This window comes from Taudactylus pleione, unplaced genomic scaffold (genome assembly GCF_031769625.1).
Source record: "Taudactylus pleione unplaced genomic scaffold, aTauple2 ptg000454l, whole genome shotgun sequence".
Taxonomy (NCBI): Eukaryota; Metazoa; Chordata; class Amphibia; order Anura; family Myobatrachidae; genus Taudactylus; species Taudactylus pleione.
Window position 1 is genome coordinate 10,044,052 of NW_028284856.1, and position 21,945 is coordinate 10,065,996.

Sequence of the window (21,945 nt, forward strand, 5' to 3'; positions counted from 1 at the left end):
CAGTGCGGTCGAAATTCATGTGCTCGCAAAATAGCGAATGCCTGCTAATTTGAGTGACAGAATGAGGCGTTTATGGGTGGTAACAGGGGAAGGTGCTTGAAAACGGGGAGTGGAAATCCGATCGCAGGCGTGCTTAAAGGTCAAAACGGGCGTTTTAAGGGAGTGCATAATTAATCCAGCAGCGTCATTGACCACGTCACTTGTTTTTTTTTAACTCAGACCTGCTCGCAAAATAGTGGTTGAAAAAACCAACCACAAGAATAGCGAGCAGATCATACGCTGGTCGATGTACTCGATTAATCTAATAAATAGCGGACATGACGTATGGTGCGAGCAGCCAGGGGGCGTATTTTTCAAATTTACGTTCGCATGTTTTGCTCGCTCGTTCAGACTTAGAGGCGTGAACAGACCGCAAAGTGCGAACAGTTCATTTGAATAGTCACCCCTTTTTAGAAAACGAACGACCGCAAATAGTGAGCGGCTCTGAATGAGGGCCTTAGTTTTAAATAATTTAGCAAAAGTCTTAATTGGAAAATATAATATAAATGAATGATTCTAAATGAGGGTAATTGCCATATTATTTTTGCACAGTATTATTATAATTTGGTGTATGATTTGATGTTTATGGATATCAATCTGCACAATTATTGTAATAACAGGTTCTTCACTTTTTTCCTAAAGCGGTCTGTGAAAATGGGTGTCAGAATGGAGGACGCTGCATTGGACCCAACAGATGTGCCTGTGTTTACGGCTTTACTGGACCACAATGTGAAAGAGGTAAGATATCTTCTTTATACAGGATTAAATCTTATCTTATAAATTCTGTATTATATATGGGATAAGGTATCTCTTCCTGTAAATTATAAGTATAGCAGACAATAATATATAAAAGCAATGAGCCATAGTGATGGTTTCTTTTCTTTTTTTTAAGTAAGTGATACACATACCTCACACCAATACAGGGAAATCGGCTTATTTATTAATTATAGGGTTCTTCCACCCAATAATTAAAATTATTTGTGTGTCAACAATTTGAACCTTTCGACCTTTTAACACTGTCGATCTTCTGAATGTCGACCTTTTGTCCCTGATGACCTTTTGACCATGTCAACCATTTGCCTATCGAGCATCTGGTGTCGACCTATTGGCTGATGATCTAGACACTGTCGATCTATTATACCACACCCCTCTTTGGAGTAGGAGAAATGTAACTCTTCACAGTTCTGTAAAAAGGTTGTAAATAGTACCCGTTTAAGACTAAAGCCCCAACTCAGACCCGTGTCTGACCCGGGATACTGAACACAAGTTGAAGACGGGGCTTCAGATTACTTACCCTGTACAAATTGCACCTTGGACCCGGGTCATCGCCATTCATGCAAGACACTTGGAGATGACGTCGTCCCCAAGCACTCCCGAGCCGGCCAAATAGCAGCCTTTTAGGCATGACCTCAGACAAATGACCCGGGTCATACCTTTCTCATTACCGGCTACCCAGGTCAGACCCGGGAATAACCCTGCTAGCGTGATGCACGACCTGGGTTGACGCTTTCACACTGAGCCAGCACCCGAGTCGCTCCAGATTGACCCAGCAATAACCAGGGTTTTCCACTGGGTGTGAAAAAGGTGTTTAGGAGATAAAGTATTAGCTCCGTAGATTCAGACCATTTTCATGACTTATTATCTAGTCAAATTTCACAATCTCCTGAGTTTTAGAAAGTATGAAATAAGGAGCAGCAATCTCCATATATCCAAACAGTCCCAACTTCCAATATTGGGCACTCAAGGCTGAATTCCATTATAACAGTGATACCCACTATAACATGAATGTGGGGTACCCCTGCCATTGGGGTCTATTTTTTTATCACTTAATTTCTATTTTCACCTGTTTTTGGAGATATTACGTTTTGGGGCCATTCATCATAGAGATAACACAGGAGCTATCAAAGATATCTCCTGCTTACCTTTCTTTCCCGATGTGGCCCACTGTCCCCACACACTAGTATGGGGACCTAAATTCAGCAGGCTCCGAGTATACAATATTTTTGAAACTTGACTGTGGGAGCATTCATCATCTTCAGATGGCGTTTGCCCCCGCACACCCGCTCAGGCCTACCAAGAGCCGCGCCGGGCCCGTCTAAAAGGAGGGTGTGGCCTAATAGCGGAAAGAGCGACCATGCCCCCTTTGGTAAAATAAAGAAAGAAAGAATAGTTTTGCAGTGCACCTTCGTGGCGCTGCGCACTGGCAAGGGGGATGCAATGAGCCCCCTCAGCCCAGCGCATAACCAGTGGGGGGCGCGATCAGCTTGAATGCTCACCCCACAGGCATAGGAGACTGCTGTGGCTGCTTCTTAGCAGCCGTGAGCAGTGTCCCAGTGCAGCCCAGCACACAGCAGCGTGTGCTGGGCTGCTGTGATGTAATAGGGGGGGAGAGCGGTGCCGGACCTGGCCCCCACCAGGCCCCTCCAGCAAGCCCGGGCCCGTGTATCTGGTACCCGCTCCCCCCCCCCTTTCGGCTCCCCTGCACCCGCTCCTTCCCTATGGGAAGCAGTCCCAGGTTGCGTAGAGGAATCCTTTTGGATCCCTCCTCCCCTGTCTGGCTCCTTCCGCCGGACGCTGTGAAATAGAGTTCACGCAGGTGCACTAGCACTCCCGAGTCAGACTCAGCACTGCTACATTTCACTGCTTTGAAAGGAGCAGTGAAAAAGTTCACAGACAGCTGATTTTTAGATCAGATGTCTTCGCGTCGGAGCAAAAATAAATTGCCGCGACTAGGAATGTTAATTATCGGGGTCCGCCCAGACCCCGATAATTAACATAATGAATAGACCCCATAGTGAGAAACAGTCCCAATAGCTAATAAGATGCCACTTTACAGATCTGAACATAACCGAGTAAAACCGAACCACTCATCTTTAGTCACAAATAGTTCATTGACTAAATCTGATTTGTTAATTGTTCTGAATTATACTGAAATGAAAAATATTTTACTGTTTTAAACAGAATGTTTAACAGTAATACATTTACAATATATGTTCAACCACTAACAAATATATACCCATTCCATTATTGGCCTAAAATACTCTTCACTAGAATTTGGTCAGAACAAATACATGATGTTGGAACACGGACATGTCTCACTTAGAAAAGAACTAAAAGAAAAAACTCCAGATGTAGTTTTATATGAGGCTCAAAAATAATCTGGCACTGGAAAACATGATTTAGCTTTGTCTTTTATAACCAAGTCATAATTTTATCTCCATATTACTCATTGAGATATTGCAAACACAGATCCTTGTAATTCTTTTTTCCTATTCTTTAATATAACATGATGACTGCCAAAATAGTGTCAGATAAGATACTTTATTATTATGAATTTTCTCATTTATTATAGTGTACTTTATATTACTTGGTGTCCTTTTGTCAACCCTGTTCATTATTTGCTATTTTAATCGTACAATACAGCTGCAGTACGTGTCCTGTTTGTGAGTCTATGACCTCAGACCTCGTTGTCCTATACATCATTTATTTGAGCAAAACACCATTAGTAAGCCAGGCTTATCAGGAAATAGCTATATTAGTGAGGGTACAGTATGTAATAGGACCAAAGTTCTTGATTACAGAGGACAACAATTCTGAAAACCTTCAACTGAAAAAAAGTGACAAGAAGTTTATAAACTGATTGGCTGGGTTGTACTAAAGGGGAAAATGCGGTAAAACCCCAGACACGGGGGTTTTACCGTATTTTCCATATGTGCATCACATTCCAGTGCTTCGTTCCGGTGGGTAGCGCCATCTGCCTATGGGCTTCTTACTGGGACACTCCCCCTGAGAGGAATCCGATCGGATCCCTCCCATCTCCCCCCGCGGCCTTCTGGGCAGAAGTACTCCAGATAAACTTCTGTGTTAAATCCGGAAGTCCCTCTGTCCGAGGGCATCGCAAAGGACAGCTGTATCGGGAGAGCTGTCCTTTGCGATGCAAATCGCATTTCTAGGTACATACCGCGGTAATCAATCGTGATATCTACCTGAAGCGAGGTGGGATGTACCGCATCACGAGGATGAGATGCTTAGTACATCCATTATCACTTTTCCATAAATTTACAGCTGAAACTATATACAGTTTATAAGTAGGATTTATGTTCTTTATACGAGAGCTGGCATGAAAGGAATGTAATGTTTCCCTTTAATTTCAAAGGAGAATTCCGTGATTAAATTGCATTTGTAATAAGACTAATATTTACCCAGGAAATATGTCAGTGCATTGATTTTAATATTGTAATCACAGAACTATCATTTGTAGGAGCTGCCATACTGTTTTTACTTTGTATTATTTAGAGTGCAGTATTGGTGGCTGAGGGATAGCCTGCAGTGACATCATGGCTGCATCTCATTAGCAAATATCTCTGAATAAGGCTATTGTACATGCTGTGTGGCTGGAATTAAATATAGTTATAGGTTAGAGCTATTTCATTTAAACATAACTAAAGGGCATAATAAATAAGTGCAGTGCACAATGTTTCGGATGGCCGTCCCCCTTTCCTCGGATACACTCTTAATGCACTCTTGCACATTACAAAATTTTGTTTATTCATATGATTCATTTTCCTGCTAATAGGATAGTGTCTAATTAAACGGGGGGCAAAAGAATGTGGGGTTTCCCTGCTAAAGTAACCAGACAGGGCCAGCCCAGGAAAGAGGTCCTCCTGTATGAAACAGACAAAGCCTGTGGCTGAAGCGTATATGATAGAGGAGCGCACATTAAAAACAAACATTCATATTAAAAAAAGTTCAAACGTGTATGCATATCAAATCAATTGCTTCACTATGATATCTGGTGATAAAAAAAGAGGTTTTGCATGCAGAAAAAGCTACTGTAATTGAGATAAATTTACTAAGATTTGTGTTTGGTTGAGTTTGCAATGTCGTATGAGTTTAACCATTTACTTGAGAAATTTCTCTTTTGAAACATGAATCTTGGGTGAGAATGCAATCACGAATCAATATACCATCGGACAAACTCGCAAGTACTTTTCATGGAAAAAATACAATTCGGGAATTTACCAAGATTCGTGATTAAAATCACGGGTGTAATTTCAGCAAACTCGGACCTAAATAGAAGTTTCAAATAGACTACCCACTGGGCTGCGAGCTTTACAGAAACATACACAGATCAGTGTGATCTATAGTATGTTTCTGCCTGTAATAAGGATGTAAATGATAAATGTAAACAAAAAAAAATAGTAAGTCTCCGTGTATGCCCCTAATGCACGTCAAGTGCCCTTTTTACGAAAATTGCTAGGGACCCTGCAGATGCTCGCAGCTCTGCAGCGGGCCAAAATTCTTCTGGTAGCTTGCACCATCTGCTTGCAGAGTTTGAACTGTATGATGTTTGGCGGATCCAATCCCCTCTAGTTAAAGATTATACGTATTTTTCTCACATGCATAATTCTGACTCACGTATTGACCTGAACCTGCTTGATAAGTAGACGCTGCAACATACCTGTCGATCTAGCATTACTCCGGTGGTGTGGTCGGACCATGCCGCGGTGACTTGGAAGTGGGATTGTTCTCACTCTACAATTCCACCTCGGCCATGGCTATTCTCAGAATATCTGCTGTCCTCCCCTGATGCGGTTACAGCTCTGTCAGATGCCTTAACTACTTATATTGCAACTAACTCCCGCCCTTGATATGTTAATTCCACTGTTTTGGTGTGCTCTTAAAGCGGTGTTAAGGGGTGTAGTCATTCAAACAGGGTCTAGACTACGGAGGCAATTCCTCAGCCATCAGGCTGCTCTGAAGGAGTGCCCCCAGCAAGTGGAATCTTTGAACAGAACCCAGCCCTCCCGTCTGCTTAGACAGGAGTTGGTTTCTATTAAGAGCCAGCTTCATAAGTTGTTCCTGACTCGCATGCAATCTGTGTATGCTAAACTGCAACAGAAATTTTATACTTTGGATAACAATTCTGGTAAATTTCTAGCTAGCAAACTTCACCCTCGGTACCTTAGGAACAGAGTCAAGGCTTTACAGTCTCCAGATGGACAGACTTTATTAAACCCCTCGGCTATTGCGGGGGTGTTTGTCCGCTATTATGAGAAATTATATCATTTGAAATTTGACCCCTCGGTGCCCCAACCTACAGCTGCCCTTATTTCTTCCTTTTGAAAGACCTAAGCATCCCTAGGTTGAGAGAGGAAGATTTGGAATCCGTTAATTCCCCATGGACTGATGGGGAAATCTCACGGGTTATTAGGTCTCTCCACTCAGGGAAAGCTGTTGGTCCGGATTTATTTACCAACTCCTTTTATAAAAAATTTGCAGCAGACCTTACCCCCACACTTAATAGTCTTTTACATACGCCACTGAACAGGGTTCCCTCCCCATGGAAATGCTACAAGCCCAGATTATCACTATCCACAAACAAGGGAAAGACCCCTTTTTATGTCAAAGCTATAGGCCGATTGCTTTGCTTAATACAGATGTTAATTTTTTTTCCAAATTAATTACCTTTCAACACTGATGTTACCTCAGTGGCGTCCCTCCCTGGTGACACCCAGTGCGGAGAGGGATGCCTGCTGAAAAGGGGGCACGGCTTCGGGGAAAGGGTTGTGGCCTCAAGGAAGGGGTCTGGCCTTGCGGCCCAAACCCCGGCCCGTGGTTATAAATGGGGTGGTGGGGGGTGCATGAGGTGCGGGGCAGGGCTCCGTAAAGGGAATCTAGGCACTACCGGCAGGGCAGTGACGGTTCCCTCACTGCGACAGGAGCTGAGTGCTGCACTTAATGCTGCAGTGCAACACCCAGCTCCTGTCACTGAGGGGTAGCCTGCACCTTGGTGTCACCCTTCGGTGGGTGACACGCAGGTGACTAAGTTCGCAGGTCCCTATAGTAAGCAGGCTAACCTTGTCGATATCGACCAGGTCTGCCTGCTTGCACAGACGACGGTAGTTGGTCGATAACGACCATACGTGGCCGTGCATCGACCATCGTATGGTCGTTTGCAGGGGCCAGAAACTGTCAGATTTTAACGATAACGATAGGATCGTTATCGTTAAAATCTGACAGCTTATCGTACCGGGTGTACGCAGCATAAGTGGGACATCAGGAGCTTTGTGTAAATACGAGAACCCCAGTTTGCACATGCACACTAAGCACACTTAGCACTCCAGGCTCAGGAGTGCTAAGTTTCATCGGCAGTGATAAAGATCGCTGACTTGCTCCTGTGTTTTTGTATTCCCTACAGCTACTCTCAGCAAGTTGGATACTAAATAAGCACTGCAGATGAATAGACACCGAGGGGGGAGCGGGTACTAATTACCCAGGCCCGGGTTTGTTGGAGGAACCCGGTGGGGGCCTGGGTCCAACGCTGCCCCCCCTCCTCTTACCTGTCAGCAGCCCCACACACTGCTGTGTGCTAGGCTGCAGTTGGACACCAGGGAGACTGCTGCTGCCACTGGAAAGCAGCAATTTCCTCTCCTCTGCCTTTGGGGGGAGCAATCACACTGATCTCTCCCCCCCCTCTGGATTTGTGCCGAGCTGAGTAGCTCACAGTGCCCCCCTCTCCAGTGGCGCTGACAATAGGGGGGTTATTTTTTTCTAAGTGGGCTTGGCTGCCTCGTCAGTAATGGGGCCCGAGACGGCTCTTAACGGCCCTGTGAATAGAGCCCTTGAGGAGAGCAATTCTGTCATGTAAGGATGTCTTATATGTCAAGCTGTGGTAATGCATAAAAAAACACACAGGCCTGAAACCAGACCAAGGAAGCTTGCGGCACATATGTACGTAGATGTTTTTGTAGTGTTTTCACAAACACTTCTGTTAACATTTCTGTCCCGTCCTTCCGTAACCACAACCCCTACGCAGAGAAGTGGTGTGTTTTTGTCATCAGCACTGCTGAGAAAGGACTGTTTATATGAAGCCCCCATAGGAAGTCATGTGGACAACACCAGCTGACCTTCTGACTGTAATTCCGGCACTCGGGAAATTGATTAGTCAGTGGTCTGAAGTATGTCTTTCTCATCTCACCAAGCTTGTGCTACAAGCCTACTGCCTTTTGTTGCATTAGCCAAAACACATTCCGTTGCAGAAATTAAAATATGTGTATAATTGGACAATAGGTTATAAGTTAGTTATAAGCAAACTGTGTTTTATTTAAATTTGCCTGGTCTTACATTAGTTTTATATTGATTTACAATGTTCTCACAATTCATCTTATTTTAGAGGCATTTTCTTAAATAATTGCTGCTCCTATGAACTATTTTCATATTTTCAGTCAAGACATTATTTTACAAATCTCAATGGGGAAGAAAAAGAATTCCGGCTTTGCAGCAATTTGTTTCTGGATTAGTTTAGACTGCTGTGTCTCCATACAGTATGGTGACAGATATTCCCTTACACTGACATCATATGCTGGGGCACAGAAAGGGTGAGCACTGACACACACATGCACACATACAGGAACAGTCACTGCTACACAGTGGGAGCAATGCTCCGGCCTGTAGATATAGCCCAAATGGCACATACAACATATTAATGTAAACAAAGGCATATTAGAATGTATACACATTTACTAATAAACACTGCCCTACGGATTTGCCAAACACACACGTTTTCGATTTACTTCTGACTGTGATGTATGCAGCCCCTAGTAGAGAGAGTTCTTTTTTTTTTTTAATTTACTAAACTCTGGAGAATGTCTTTGAGTCTGGACTTGTTCTAGAAGACAAAACAAGCTCACCAGCTGTGTATATACAAGCGCTGCCCAGCCAAGCAAAACAAATCAAAATAGAGAACAGGCCACAGGATGGTATCGCTTAAATGGTTCCTCCACTGAGTAATGCAAATGCAGCCACCAAACACACCACAGTGCTCCCAGGCTTCAACTCACTTTAAGATTCAACTGTCTTTTACCATCATTAGAAAGTAATAATGTATGGATTTATTTAGTATATATTAATCCTAGAAATGTGTCCCTGATGGCAGTCCCCAAGAAATCTGGGTCTCTAAGCTATAGAAATCGAGGTTTGGTTTCAGAGTAGAAATGGGGAAATCCTTTTTTAGAGATCTACTGGTATTAAATTAATTTGCAATTTGTCTAGTTTACCAATGTGGCCACTAAACTCCCACTGAATAATTCTACAATCACTGTCCACATTTACCAAGCATTAGTGACCAGAAAGTATATTTCTACAACATTGCTGCTCCTCTTGTTACTATGGGGTCTGGTTTAGCAATAATAACTCTCACCCCTCCATAGATCTCAGTGACAGTATTGATTTTCCAGGACTGTCAGTATTATTATGTATATAAAGTATGCACAGCACAGTGTAATAAAATACATAAACAAATAAAATTGGCAGTGCAGTCCCTTTTCCCAAATCCTTAACCAACATTATAACAGGGTTCTCAGTTTGGCCTGCACAGAGCTAGTGTATCTTTTAGGAGGGCAAGATGTAGCATGTTTCCCCTTACAGAGGCTACTAGGCCCATGATTTGGTTGTTTCCAACCCCCATAAGCTGTAGAGTAGGGTAAGTATTAAGGGTGAGTAGCTTCAAATTTAAGACTGGGAGCCAGTGTCAGACTGGGGCATGAAGGGCCTACTGGAGAAAGGCAGTGGTAGGGCCCATGCTTAAAGGGTCTGCCAGCCACCATAGAGACTTGGCCAACCATTATAGAGGACATATATGGGGTTTATGTATCAAGCAGTGAAAAGCGTGGAGAAGTGGACCAGTGGAGAAGTTGTCCATAGCAACCAATCAGCTTTGAAGTAGCATTTATCAAGTACAGTCTATAAAATAATAGGTAGGAGCTGATTGGTTGCTATGGGCAACTTTTCCACTGGTCCACTTCTCCACGATTTTCACTGCTTGATAAATAGAATCCATAGCCTGGAGACAACATGGATACTACAGTGCATGTTCTATTCATCCATGTTCCAGCTCTATCAGGAAACTGACCCTGAAACAGAGTAACAATGTAAAATGTCAGTGCACTGTCTGAAACCTGACATTAGAAGAGGAGGCGGGAGCATCTTATAAGAGCATTAATCATCAAAGCAGTTAAATGCTTCTTATATATGGAAAAAGTGAGTGAGTACCGGGCTTTCTTAATATCATTACTAGAATTTATTCCAACTCCAACTAAAATTTATTTTATATTATTTCTTATTACAAATAAGAGGAACAACGATGGGCAGTATGTGTACCCCTACCTATGCCAGTGGGAATGGAACACTTATCCAATTAATGTAAGGAAGGATATGCTAGTCATATTACAGTGTTGGTGAGATATACGATTCTATTTTGCTGAAGCAGGATAATGGAAGGAAGCTATTTGAAGAATTCAAAAATATACTGAATTGTAATAAACTCATTCTTAGTTTAATCTTTTAGATCAGACATTAAACACAAATGTTTATCTATCTAACTTTTATGGTACTTTGCTTTTCATTGAGTCTGCCCCGTACAATCAAACAGAATGGATGTATGAGATAGTATAAGTAGTTAGATTGACATAAAAATGAGTGGAGCTGGATACTATCTATGCTGGTAGAACTATTGAACTGGAGGAATTAAATTACACACTGATAATCTTTAGGTATAAGTCTAGATATAATATTGCTAGTATAGTGTACTTTACATTGAGAGAATAAGGAATATATGGGAAATACAACAGAAGATAGATCCCCTATGTGTCTACTATATTTAGACGTAACAATGACTAAATAAACAAAAAGAGATGCAACCCAAGATCTTAATAAAGATGTCTGTGTTTATTAAACAAATTAGGCTGGGATGGTAGAAAATCTTCATGCAGATAAATGGGACTATATAGTTCTGAAATCCTATATATGAATAAGTGGTGATAAGAAAACCACTTATCGACATGATTTGCAAAGAAAAAAATTGATGTGTCTCCTGGGCTTAATAAGTAGGATCCTTAGAAATGAATAAGAAAATAAATATAATTATATGGCAAATGCCTAATCACCTTCTGGTATACTTTATGCATATGCTACAAAGTTACCATACATTCTATATTCCATAATATTTATTAAGCAATTTTATACTTTCTTTCTTTCTTTCTTTCTTTCTTTCTTTCTTCTTTCTTTCTTACTTTCTCTATTTCCTTTTTTCTTCTCTCTCTCTTTCTCACATGGAAAATGTTTGAAGATATTACTCTATTTCTGGGGAGTCATTAATGCTGATTGGTCTGCCCTTGTGTAATGTAAATAGCCCTCAGTGTATTTATTTTACACTCTAGAACAAAGACTTGGATAATTGCTCTTATGTCATACATAACTCTGTGTCTCATTTGAATCAATAGACGTCTACTCTGACTTCACAGTGTTCATTCAAGCTGTCAAGAGTGTTTTTGGACGTACAGTATGGAGACATTATTTTCATACATATAGAAATAGTCTCCCACTAAAAATAGAAACAGAAATAAATTACAGTATTTGTATCTTACAACAAGAAGTGTTTTCTGTCCTATATTTCATTTTGAAGAGTAATTACTGTATGTATAATTAAGAGTAAATCAGTAAGTGCAAATGTACACCTTGTAAATATCATGTTGCATAGCGGGGGTGGCTGACACTGTGTATTCACAGTTGGGAGCAGGATACATTTGACCGGTTTTGGTGTGCCAATGGAATAATATTCAGCCTTTTCTATAAAAAAAATAAATTTTCCCCTCTTAAATGGTTTATTCCAGGGATGGGGAACCTCAGGCCCGGGGGCCGTATAATGCCCCCGGAATGATTTGGTCTGCTAGCCTCATCGGGGTAGCAGGGTGCCTAGAATGGCACACTGCAGCCAGAATCTATGCAGCAGTGCCACCTGGAGTGTCCTTAGGATGCTTCAGATGGTCACAGCGCTACCCTTACAGCTCCCCAGAGCATCCTCAGGATACTCCAGGCATTGCTGTAATCACCGGCCATTGTGGCCCCACCCCTGTGTGACATCACATGGAGGGGGCGTGGCCTGCACCAGGCCCGCAAATAATATTATATATATCAAAATGGCCCTCAGCAGGAAAAAGGTTTCCCAATCCTGGTTTACACAGTTGAACATTTGCACCCTATTCATAAATTTGGTCCTTAAGGCCTATTTATCAGATAATTCAACTGATACTAGCCTGGAGCGGTAAAGCCAGCCTCGCAGGAGACCTGGCCAGCTGGTTCAGGCATGTGCACTGAAATTTACACCCCAGACTTGGGCTTTCAGTTCCATTAAATAAATAAAAAATTATAATAAAGTAAACTGTTAAATTATGTGTACTATTACAATTGAAAAAACAGGTTTATACTTATTATTCTGAGATGCTGATAACAGAACAAGGATTGCGGCATTACTTAACCCAACAATCCTTGTGAAATTGGCTTTACTATGCGTTGCTATCACTGCTTGAACCCAGCAAAGTTTACGGCGTCTTCATCTTTCAAGTATCTACTATGGCATGTGAATACTTGAAAAGTAAGACAGAGGGCTTTGAATTTTGAAGGAGTGAGTTAAAGGGTATTCACTGCACAAACTTCATTAGATCAAGATGAAGATCAAAATCTCAAAAAAATAATAAAACGTAGGTGTTTTATTAAAGACTGAGCTTCTTACATCATTATGTGACCTCACCTAAAATCCACAGACTAAAGATTACATAGTTGCCAATACCTTGTTATGTTAGCATTTCTTCAGAACATGTGCATCTAAGCACTTCTTGGGCAGCACTGATTAGTATACTTCAAGTCTACTTACATATGTTTTCTTAACTTGGTAACATGTTAACTTTGCTACAATGCCATTTTGCGTATGATCCATTAAATGGTAACTTGCTAATAAAAAATAGAAAAGAACTGTACAATGCTGTTGGCTATTATGACAATGTATTATTTGGCATTTATGATAGAGTGGCTAGGATCTGCAACATAGCAGCTAGGGGTAGTTACTAGCAGAAGAAGGGACCAAGCTGCATAAACAACCTGTAGCTTAGAAGGCACTGTGATATGCTAATAATTGTTGGAGAGGGGCCTGGGAGTCTTTCCAGACAGTAGACTTAGGGGGAGATGTACTAAGTTTTGGAGAGAGATAAAGTGGAGAGATAAAGTACCAACCAATCAGCTCCTACATGTCACTTTACAGGCTGTGTTTGAAAAATGAGTTAGGAGCTGAATGGTTGGTACTTAATCTCTCTCCACTTTATCTCTCTCCAAGACTTAGTACATTTGAAACAGAATGTAATATCAACCTGCAGCACTAGAGCCCCAAAGATCTGGCCCCTCTTGCTTTTCAGTGGAAGAGCTACATTGCATGTCTTGAAGAATCCCAGATGTACTGGTCTATTGTAAGTGCCATTGGGAGCCTAGACACAATGACATAGCTTCCCTATGCCGTGTATGCATGGTAAGACACGTTTACTGCATAAAGGGGGTGGGGTGGCTATGAGGGTATCACACTGCTCCTACATCTGGGATATTTTACTACCCAATTAATATAGCCATGGGAATTGTTACCCTGGTGAACTGATAGCAGGAAAGCGCAACAAACTCCCCTCAGTTTTCTCCAGGGCTTTTCCAGCTTAGACTAACTCTTTCTATGAAGTTCTTATGAGACAAGAGGAACTGCATTACTAGACGTACGACAAATGAAATGTCTAACAGCCACTTAAAATTCCTTTCTCTTGATTTAAGCAAAATAAAATACGTATACGAGACATACCATTTACTTGCATTTATTTCTTTTCCTATTCATTAAATGACTTATGTTTTTGTTGGAATTGGTCCATGTCTTCTAGAAAGTGTTGGTATTAAAGGAGCAGTAACATATGATTTGACAGTAGATAAGAGTTGTTTGCTTCATACGCTACTTCAAAGCCTAAGACCTTATTTGGTCCTAGCTTTATGTTTAAGATTTACATCTATAGTAATTTCCATACACTATTTCATTCTTCCTCCAAACCTAGAGCGATTTTGTCCTTTGTTCCAAAATTTCAACTAAATGTAAATGAAATCACTTCCATGACCATGATTGGAAGTTTAATCACAACAAAACCCAGTAATTGTAGTCATAGTCTGCACTAACAAATAGTTATTTTAGCATTATACTGTAGTATACGCACCCCTGGGCCCTGCACATAATTGTTGCCATGATTTAGTAGTTGGATTCATTTACAACTTTAATTATTTTTTTTTTTAATCAAACTTTTACTTTCCGTAATGCTGTCAGCCTCTGATGCTCTAAACTATAGCTCAATCAGTTTCAATTGGTAAATTCACCTTTGTTCTTGTGTTATCTTTATTTTGTCGCTATTAAATAGGACTGTGCCTTATGATAGTGAGACAGTATAAATTTATTGTATGTGTCTTATATTTGCATAACCTGCTCAAAATAAAAAATATTAAAAAAATCTAAAACAAAAAATGCATAGTCAAAAAAGTGAATAGCTACAGTGCATTTCTTTCCACTCTACTAGTGAAAAAATCTATATTAGTTTTGTGACTACAGTTACCTGTGGAACTGGAAACTAGCTATAATTGTATAATACTTTAATGTTTTATATAAGCTCTTGGCCCAATTGCCCATCTTTTGTTTTGGAGAGCATATTTCAGCAACTCCGATTCAAGCACATCATGCTTGATGACCACATGGCAATATTCTACTGCAGTACTGTAGGGCATTTATAGGATTAAAGAGTTTGAATTACAACCTGCCATGGTTGTTGGCTAAATGAAAGAAGTAGTTTGAAGTAGGAGAGGGCATCAAATATTAGCTACAAAACAGTACAATAAAAAGGACACATCTCCGTTATTATATCGTCCCTGTATGCGTATTTGGGAGGCAATATTAAAGCTTTCATAGATTCAAGGGTTTATTTACTAAAGCTTCATCAACATTAAAAGTGTTGGTGTTTCCCATAGCCACCAATCAGATTCCAGCTATCATTTTCTAGAATGTACTTTATAAACAATAGAAAGAATCCCCTACGGCCAACATCTTTACCTCTCTGTTTTAGAATTTTTAGTAAATCTATCTTAGAGCGTTATTTAGATTTATGGTTAGAATTACTATTGCCAAGTAACTGTCTTTACAGATAAGGATTCCTTCTCTTAAACAAGAGGTCTTTTGTCTTCCCAGGACCTAAGATAGAAACCCATATAAAAGTCCCATAGGCAGTCTAATGAAGAGCTCAGTGTAATTACACCCTTTAAGTCTTTATTAAAATTAATTTGCCTGCTGATGATTTTATGTTAGGCCCCATTTGCAGTCATTCATAACTTACGGGAATTGTGTCACACTTCTCATACCACACCTAAGGTCAGGGTTTAGCAAGAATAATGTGGGGGTTTGAACTTGAGTTAATGTTTTGCTGCTGTCACCAACAGCATCATTAAGCCTTACAGTTTATACAGCTGCAAGGGGATAAGTTACTATGTAATGAGGTGAACGGTTATGATTTTCTTTTCCTTGGCTTACCATAATAATATGTTTTTGTCTTTCCTTTCCTCAGATTACCGGACCGGACCATGCTTCACACAAATCAGCAACCAAATGTGTCAGGGCCAGCTTAGTGGTATTGTATGCACAAAGACCCTGTGTTGCGCCACCATTGGCCGTGCCTGGGGTCACCCCTGTGAAATGTGCCCTGCCCAACCACACCCATGTCGTAGAGGATTTATTCCAAATATCCGAACCGGAGCCTGCCAAGGTAAACAGCCACAGAAATGCATTAGAGATCACCTACCAAAAATGCTTACAGCCTATTACCACTTTATTGTAGAACTCTTCGTTCAGAGCTAGATGTATCAAGCCTTGGAGAGAGAAAAAGTACCAACCAATCAGCTCCTAACTGTCATTTTGCAGGCTGTGTTTGAAAAATGACAGAAGCTGATTGGTTGGTACATGATACATATACCCCTCTGTATTGTAACTGCACCTATCAATATTGGTACATTTTATCTGCATTTTATATTTTCAAATGTTCTCAATCTCCACACAATATTCTTAAGCATGTATTCAGTAACATTCTTACATAGAGACAATCGTTTTTGGAAACAGGTCCATTTATTTGAAATGGGTATCTGTAGAGTTAGGAACCTGATTTTAGAATGGATGGCAAACAAGTAATGGATGGGTTAACTGTGTTATTAGGCTGAACAGAGCATGGGAGTTACAGATTCTTCTGTTAATTTAAGCAGATTCATGTGAAACTCCAGACTTTTAGGATGTCTTGGAAAAAAATATGTCATTAATTGCCCTACTAATCAAGGTAAATTGAGTTTTGTTTAGAGTTCTCCTTCTCCCACCTACTGGGCGGCAGGAACTGGTCAATAATCACATGCTTGGAATAGATTTATGACTCTGTGGGGCTGCACCTAGAAACTTTCAGTCTTAACAATTAACTAATAGTCAGCTAAGAGACTCCATAATATGTTTTTGTATAGCCAGAAAGGTAACAATTGAAGCGAAATTCATACATGAGAACTAGAAACATCAGAAAATGAACGGTCATTTTCTGAATTACAACATGGAACAGTGACTGATAATCAGAGTCCAGGCTTGAACTAAAGCTGGGTACGCACTTTTTCGATCAGCAGCTGATCGGTTTACACTCTCCCGATCAACCACGCAGTGTGTCCCCAGCGTGACCCCTCAGTCAGCTGCCACAGAGCACCGTACATACTGCGCAGACAAAGCACAGTGTGTACAGGCATCTATGGGATTGGGTGGTCGGACCAACAAGTATTAAACAGCACATAAGATGCGACCTCCCAATCCCAACCGCTGCAGGAGCATTATAAGCCATTAGTCGGCTAACGCTCCTGCAACGGTACAACATACACACCTACTGTATACAATTGTCGGCCCGGTCACCCGATATCCAGTGATCGGGCCCAGGATTGTATAGGTGTGTACCCAGAATAAGACAGGACCCATTTTCTCCGGCATATTTGCCACCGTTTCCTCCTATTTAACAAGAGGGCTTCTGCAGGGAAATCAATGATTTCTCTTGTGGTACCTCTATATTTATTGTTTACCACATCTCCTTAGCCTTCTATGAAGACTGGGGTGTATGCTCTAGCATGACAGCATCTGGTGGCCATTGAGGGAGAGAAAACCACCATTCAGAATAGCCCCCTCCACTGTTCTTCAAAGTGCAGATCAGGGAAGTTGGGAGTGTGATCCAGCACCACCGGGCCGGGTGCTCCCACCAATGAGATCCATAGCAGCTACAGTGGTTGTAGTCACTGGAACATGTTACTTGCTTATTGAACAAGTTTATTTAACATTTTAATAAATGTGGCTCTCAGTAACAAACATGATATTAAAGTTGAGTCATTTTATCTCTACTGTGTACAGTTGTAAATATCTAGTAGATAAGACTGCACGACAGAAACAGTATGTAAAATATGTTCATATTTAATGTGAACCCAACATAATTGTCTGGCTGATAATCTAAATAAATCCCACATTGAAAGTCTGGAGAAAGGAACAAAATTATGTATAAATACTAATTCAGTCTTACAATGGTATTCAATTCTTTAAACAAAATATGGGGGTTAATTTACCACCTGTTTCAAATAGTAGACTTCAATATAGCACAGTGAGGTTCTCTCCTCAAAGCCCACGGACTGTAGATTCAGGGCCTGATTCAGAGTTACACGCTAATGCCACCGCAGCTGCAAATATATACGCAGCAGCTAAGCGAAAATATGCTAATCGGCTGCCAGGATTTGTATTGAGATGACCACCGGCGGCTTCACAAATCCAAGTGGCTGCGTGCAAAGACTCGGCATCGGGCGCAGATCACTCGATAATCAGTCTTCTATGTAACCCTATAGTCTCGCAGAATGGCCACAGGAACCTGAGGCACCTGAGCAATTTTGACTGCATGCAGGATTGCAGTCACAGGCAGAGACATGCCCAGAAAACGGTCACGTCCCTGCCTGTCAATCACTTTGTGAATAAATCCTCACTGCGAGCAACATCGGTAATGAAACTAGACGCATGCACACTGGGACTCAGACACAAGCTCACACCACTAATAATTTCTCAACTGTGTAAACATCATCAATGCGCCCATCTCTGAATCAGACCATAAGCAATTTATGATATCTTCATAACAAAAGTAACATGGCTTTGTGCTGCATGCTTGGATGGCAATGTGTCCTTTACATGCTTGTCTAGTTAACCATATATTATACTACTGATTTGCCTGTGGGAGCTCTTCTTCATAAAAGTGATAATGGACATTGGGGGTCATTCAGACCCACTCGCGAGCGGCAGTACGCTCGCAAGTGGGTCGATGTACCCCACTGCGCATGCGCACAACGGAGGGAGCTCCGTCGTGCGCATGCACGAGACCCGACGAGCGAAGGACTTTCCTTCGCTCGGAGTGACTCATCAAAGGGGGCGTGCTGTCGATGGTGACTGACAGCACGCCCCCTTTGGTGGGCGTGCCTGCCAGACGGAGGCGTTCCCAAGGGAACGCCTACCATCTGAAGCCGGCCCCACTGACATCACTAGTGATGTCAGTGGGAGTGATTTTGGCTCTGATAGAGCCAAAATCACTCCTGGCCTTGCAGTTGAAAAACCCAACCGCAGGCTTTTACTCGCAGTTCCGATGGTCGCGATGGTCAAGACCATCGCGACCATCATTTTGCACGCTCGTATATGCTGTGGGTGGTGACCCACAGCTATACGAGCGTCCAGGAGGACGCTCCATATTAATGGAGGTGGGCCCTGATTCAGAGCGAGCGCTCTGGTCAGAGCGTCCGGCTCTGAATCAGGGCCTTTGATCTAGAGATGGTTGTACTGTAAATGCAGCCGCGTTCGCAGCCGCTATCACAATAGTGGTTGTGAGAATATGCAAATGCTAATCTCAGCTTTCCCTATGTGTGGGACAGTGCAATGACTGGTGAGATGTCCAATTTCAGTCTTTATGGTCTGTGCACACACCAACATAGACGCAACATCGATCACACCATCGACATTTGTGGTAGCCTAGTGTCTACTCCAGCTACTCTTGTCTAATCCAACTAAACATGTCCTCTGAAGCTGTGGATTTGCATTTGGGAATGCAGCAGCATTACCTGACACGCCTGTGACACTCCCATAACACGCCCTTTCTGCAGTCACTTTAGGTCACCACCCTGATACATCCTGGGATCGCAAACCCCTTCTCAAGTGTTAGTGATTCCATATGCAATGGCGAACGACCACTCACATTGGTCACGCGTGTGCAGTAAGGGTTTTGGAGACTTCTTGCGCATGTGCAATAGCAAAACATCTCTCAACTATGTAAATATCGCCACTGCGTCCATCTCTAAATCAGGCCCATTATATCACCAGTTACATAACAATGCACAGTTATTATTACTTTCACATTGCAGGAATTGTCTGCAATGTAAATGAAGCCGTTTGGAATTGTATACAGGATAATGTACTCCAAACTGTAAATGATATGGATATTAGAAGTCACCAAGTTCTGTGACCTTATAAAAGCATAAGACAGCAAGCATAGTGTTTATATACAGGTCACAAAAGTCAGTGATTGCTTTTACTATCCATAATAAAGTCGATGGTTTATTATTCCTTTTAATAATGACATTTTCCTTAATGAACACTGAATTAAAAACATCAAAGCTCACTGATTATAACTAAGCAATGACATTGATGACACATATTAATATCACTTGTGTATTACTTACTGTATATATTGCCTATAATGCACTATGTGTAGCTGCAGTGTAACAAGCTAACACTGCATACTCAGAGCCTTGCATCGCTTATAATGCCATTGTGATTTTTGATGTATTCCAAATGTGTCCTGATTTTTGATGCAGAAACATTGTCGCAGACCTCTCTGTTTCATAGGCCCCCTTTATGTTTATGCTAAACTGCCTTTTGCTGCCAATTTGTTTTTACAAGTTTACATATTTGCAATTCACGAATGGGCATACCAGTCAGAGAGGGTCAGACACACTTTCAATCAGAATGGAAACAGCCAGTTGTTAACAATTATGTCTTCTGGCATTTGTGGGACTGGGATTTATTTTTTTCTAAATTCCTTGTAGTTTGATTCGGACAGACAGAGAATTACAAAGTTATGTGGTTCAGTAACACACTTAAACATAGCAGCTATTAAGTTAGGCAAGGCAGAACAGTTTTCAATATGACAAAGCAAGCAGGGGCGAGTGTTCAGTCCGCTCGATGAATTGACTGCACTAGAATAGTAAAACTAGCTCATTAATCTGTTTTTAAGATACAGTTTCAACTCTAATGTTTGTTACCTTAGATGGGTTATATGCATATGATTTCATGATAGACAAACTGAAACAGCATTAGTAATTATTTATCCACTAGAGAAGACCACGAAAGTAGTGGCTATGAACACAGGACCTCATTCAGAGCCGCTCGCAAAATGCGAGCGCTCGCTCTGATTGAGGGCGGCCGCTTCTCTGTAAAGCGCCGGCCTCCTAGCCGCTCGCTAAGCTGTGGGTGACCACCCACAGCTTTAGCAAGCGGCCAGGTTAATGGTCACGATGGCCAAGACCATCGCGACCATCGGGGCTTGCGACGAGACCCTTGTGGTAGGGTCTCGCCTGCGCAAGCCCCAGTGAGCTTTCGGCTCTAATGGAGCCGGAAGCTCACCACTGACATCACGAGTGATGTCAGTGGGGCCGCCCCCAAATGGCAGGCATTCCTTCGGGAACGCCTCCGTTTGGCCAGCCACCCCCACCCCGCCTACAAAAAGGTGCGAGCTGTCGATCACCATCGTCATCCGCCCCTTTTGTAGTGAGCCCCGGAGCAAGAGAATTTCTCTCTCGCTCCGGGGCTTGTGCACGCGCAGTGCGGCCGCTGCGCCTGAGCAGGGCCTCAACATCGACCCGCTTGCGAGCGCTCTGCGCTTGCGAGCGGGTCTGAATGAGGCCCACAGTGCACATAAAACTATATTTTACAGAGTTTTAGAACGCTATGCGACTATACGCACCGTCCTAGCTGTATGCATTTATGTGATTGTACCGTCATCATTATCATTGTTGTTTATAGCTCCCCCATGTTTGGTTCAGGAGAAGAACTTAAGCAATATCTAAGTGCACTGACCTCATCTAACTGAATGCTCCAGGTGCAAGCCTACACTACTTACCTATGAAAGTTCATCATTTGACAGTTTGTAGGTCAGTTTTAGCATTTAGCATTAAATAACTGTAAAAAATGGCACAATGTATGGTTAGAGTTTTTTTTTAAACTGAGTGATGCCATCCTAACAGATAAATGTAAATTTAAATAAGTATTAAAGAAATGGCTTTTACTGCAAAACCCCTAATATTCTCTGCAATAACAATATTGCAAACTGATACTTGTTCTTTTTAAAAATCAGTATGTCCACCACAATGATAGAAAGTAGAGATGTGTGCAGACCCCCGTGTGTTACATGTAATCCAAGACTGAGGAGTAAATTTACTAAAGTGATAGTTTTTAGAAGTGGAGATGTTGCTCATAGCAACCAATCAGATTTTAGCTATTATCTTCTACAAGGTGCTAGATAAATGTTAAGTAGAATCTGATTGGTTGCTATGGGCAACATCTCCACTTCTAAAAACTCTCAATTTACTAAATTTACCCCTGAGAAATCTGATTTCCGAACTTACAGTAGACCTGAGCCAGGACTTGGTTTGATTCAGAACCCCAAAAGTGTTCGGAGCTGGGACTTGATTCAACTTGGAACCCTTAATGTCTAACGTCTTTCAGGAAAACCCGAACCGCACATCTCTAATAGAAAGTGTTAGCTTGTAAGAGGTGATGGAGGAATAATGATGATCCCACATATGACAGAGAGCCTTGAGCTTCACAAACCTGTGATAATTTTCTAACTAATGAGTGTACACTGCCTTCATTTTCTAACGGAATGTTACAAACAGAGAAACCTTTGTACACCGAGCAGTCGAGAT

General features: G+C 41.7%; 1 protein-coding gene across 1 annotated transcript in view; it reads left to right on the top strand.

Annotated features, from left to right (window-relative positions):
• Positions 1-21,945, top strand: part of LOC148505427 (fibrillin-2-like) — a 191,059-nt gene that overhangs the window by 105,105 nt on the left and 64,009 nt on the right. The window contains exons 6-7 of the mRNA XM_088448376.1: positions 682-777; positions 15,501-15,698. Coding sequence (XP_088304502.1) covers positions 682-777; positions 15,501-15,698 — 294 coding nt within the window. The remainder of the gene's footprint in view (positions 1-681; positions 778-15,500; positions 15,699-21,945) is intronic.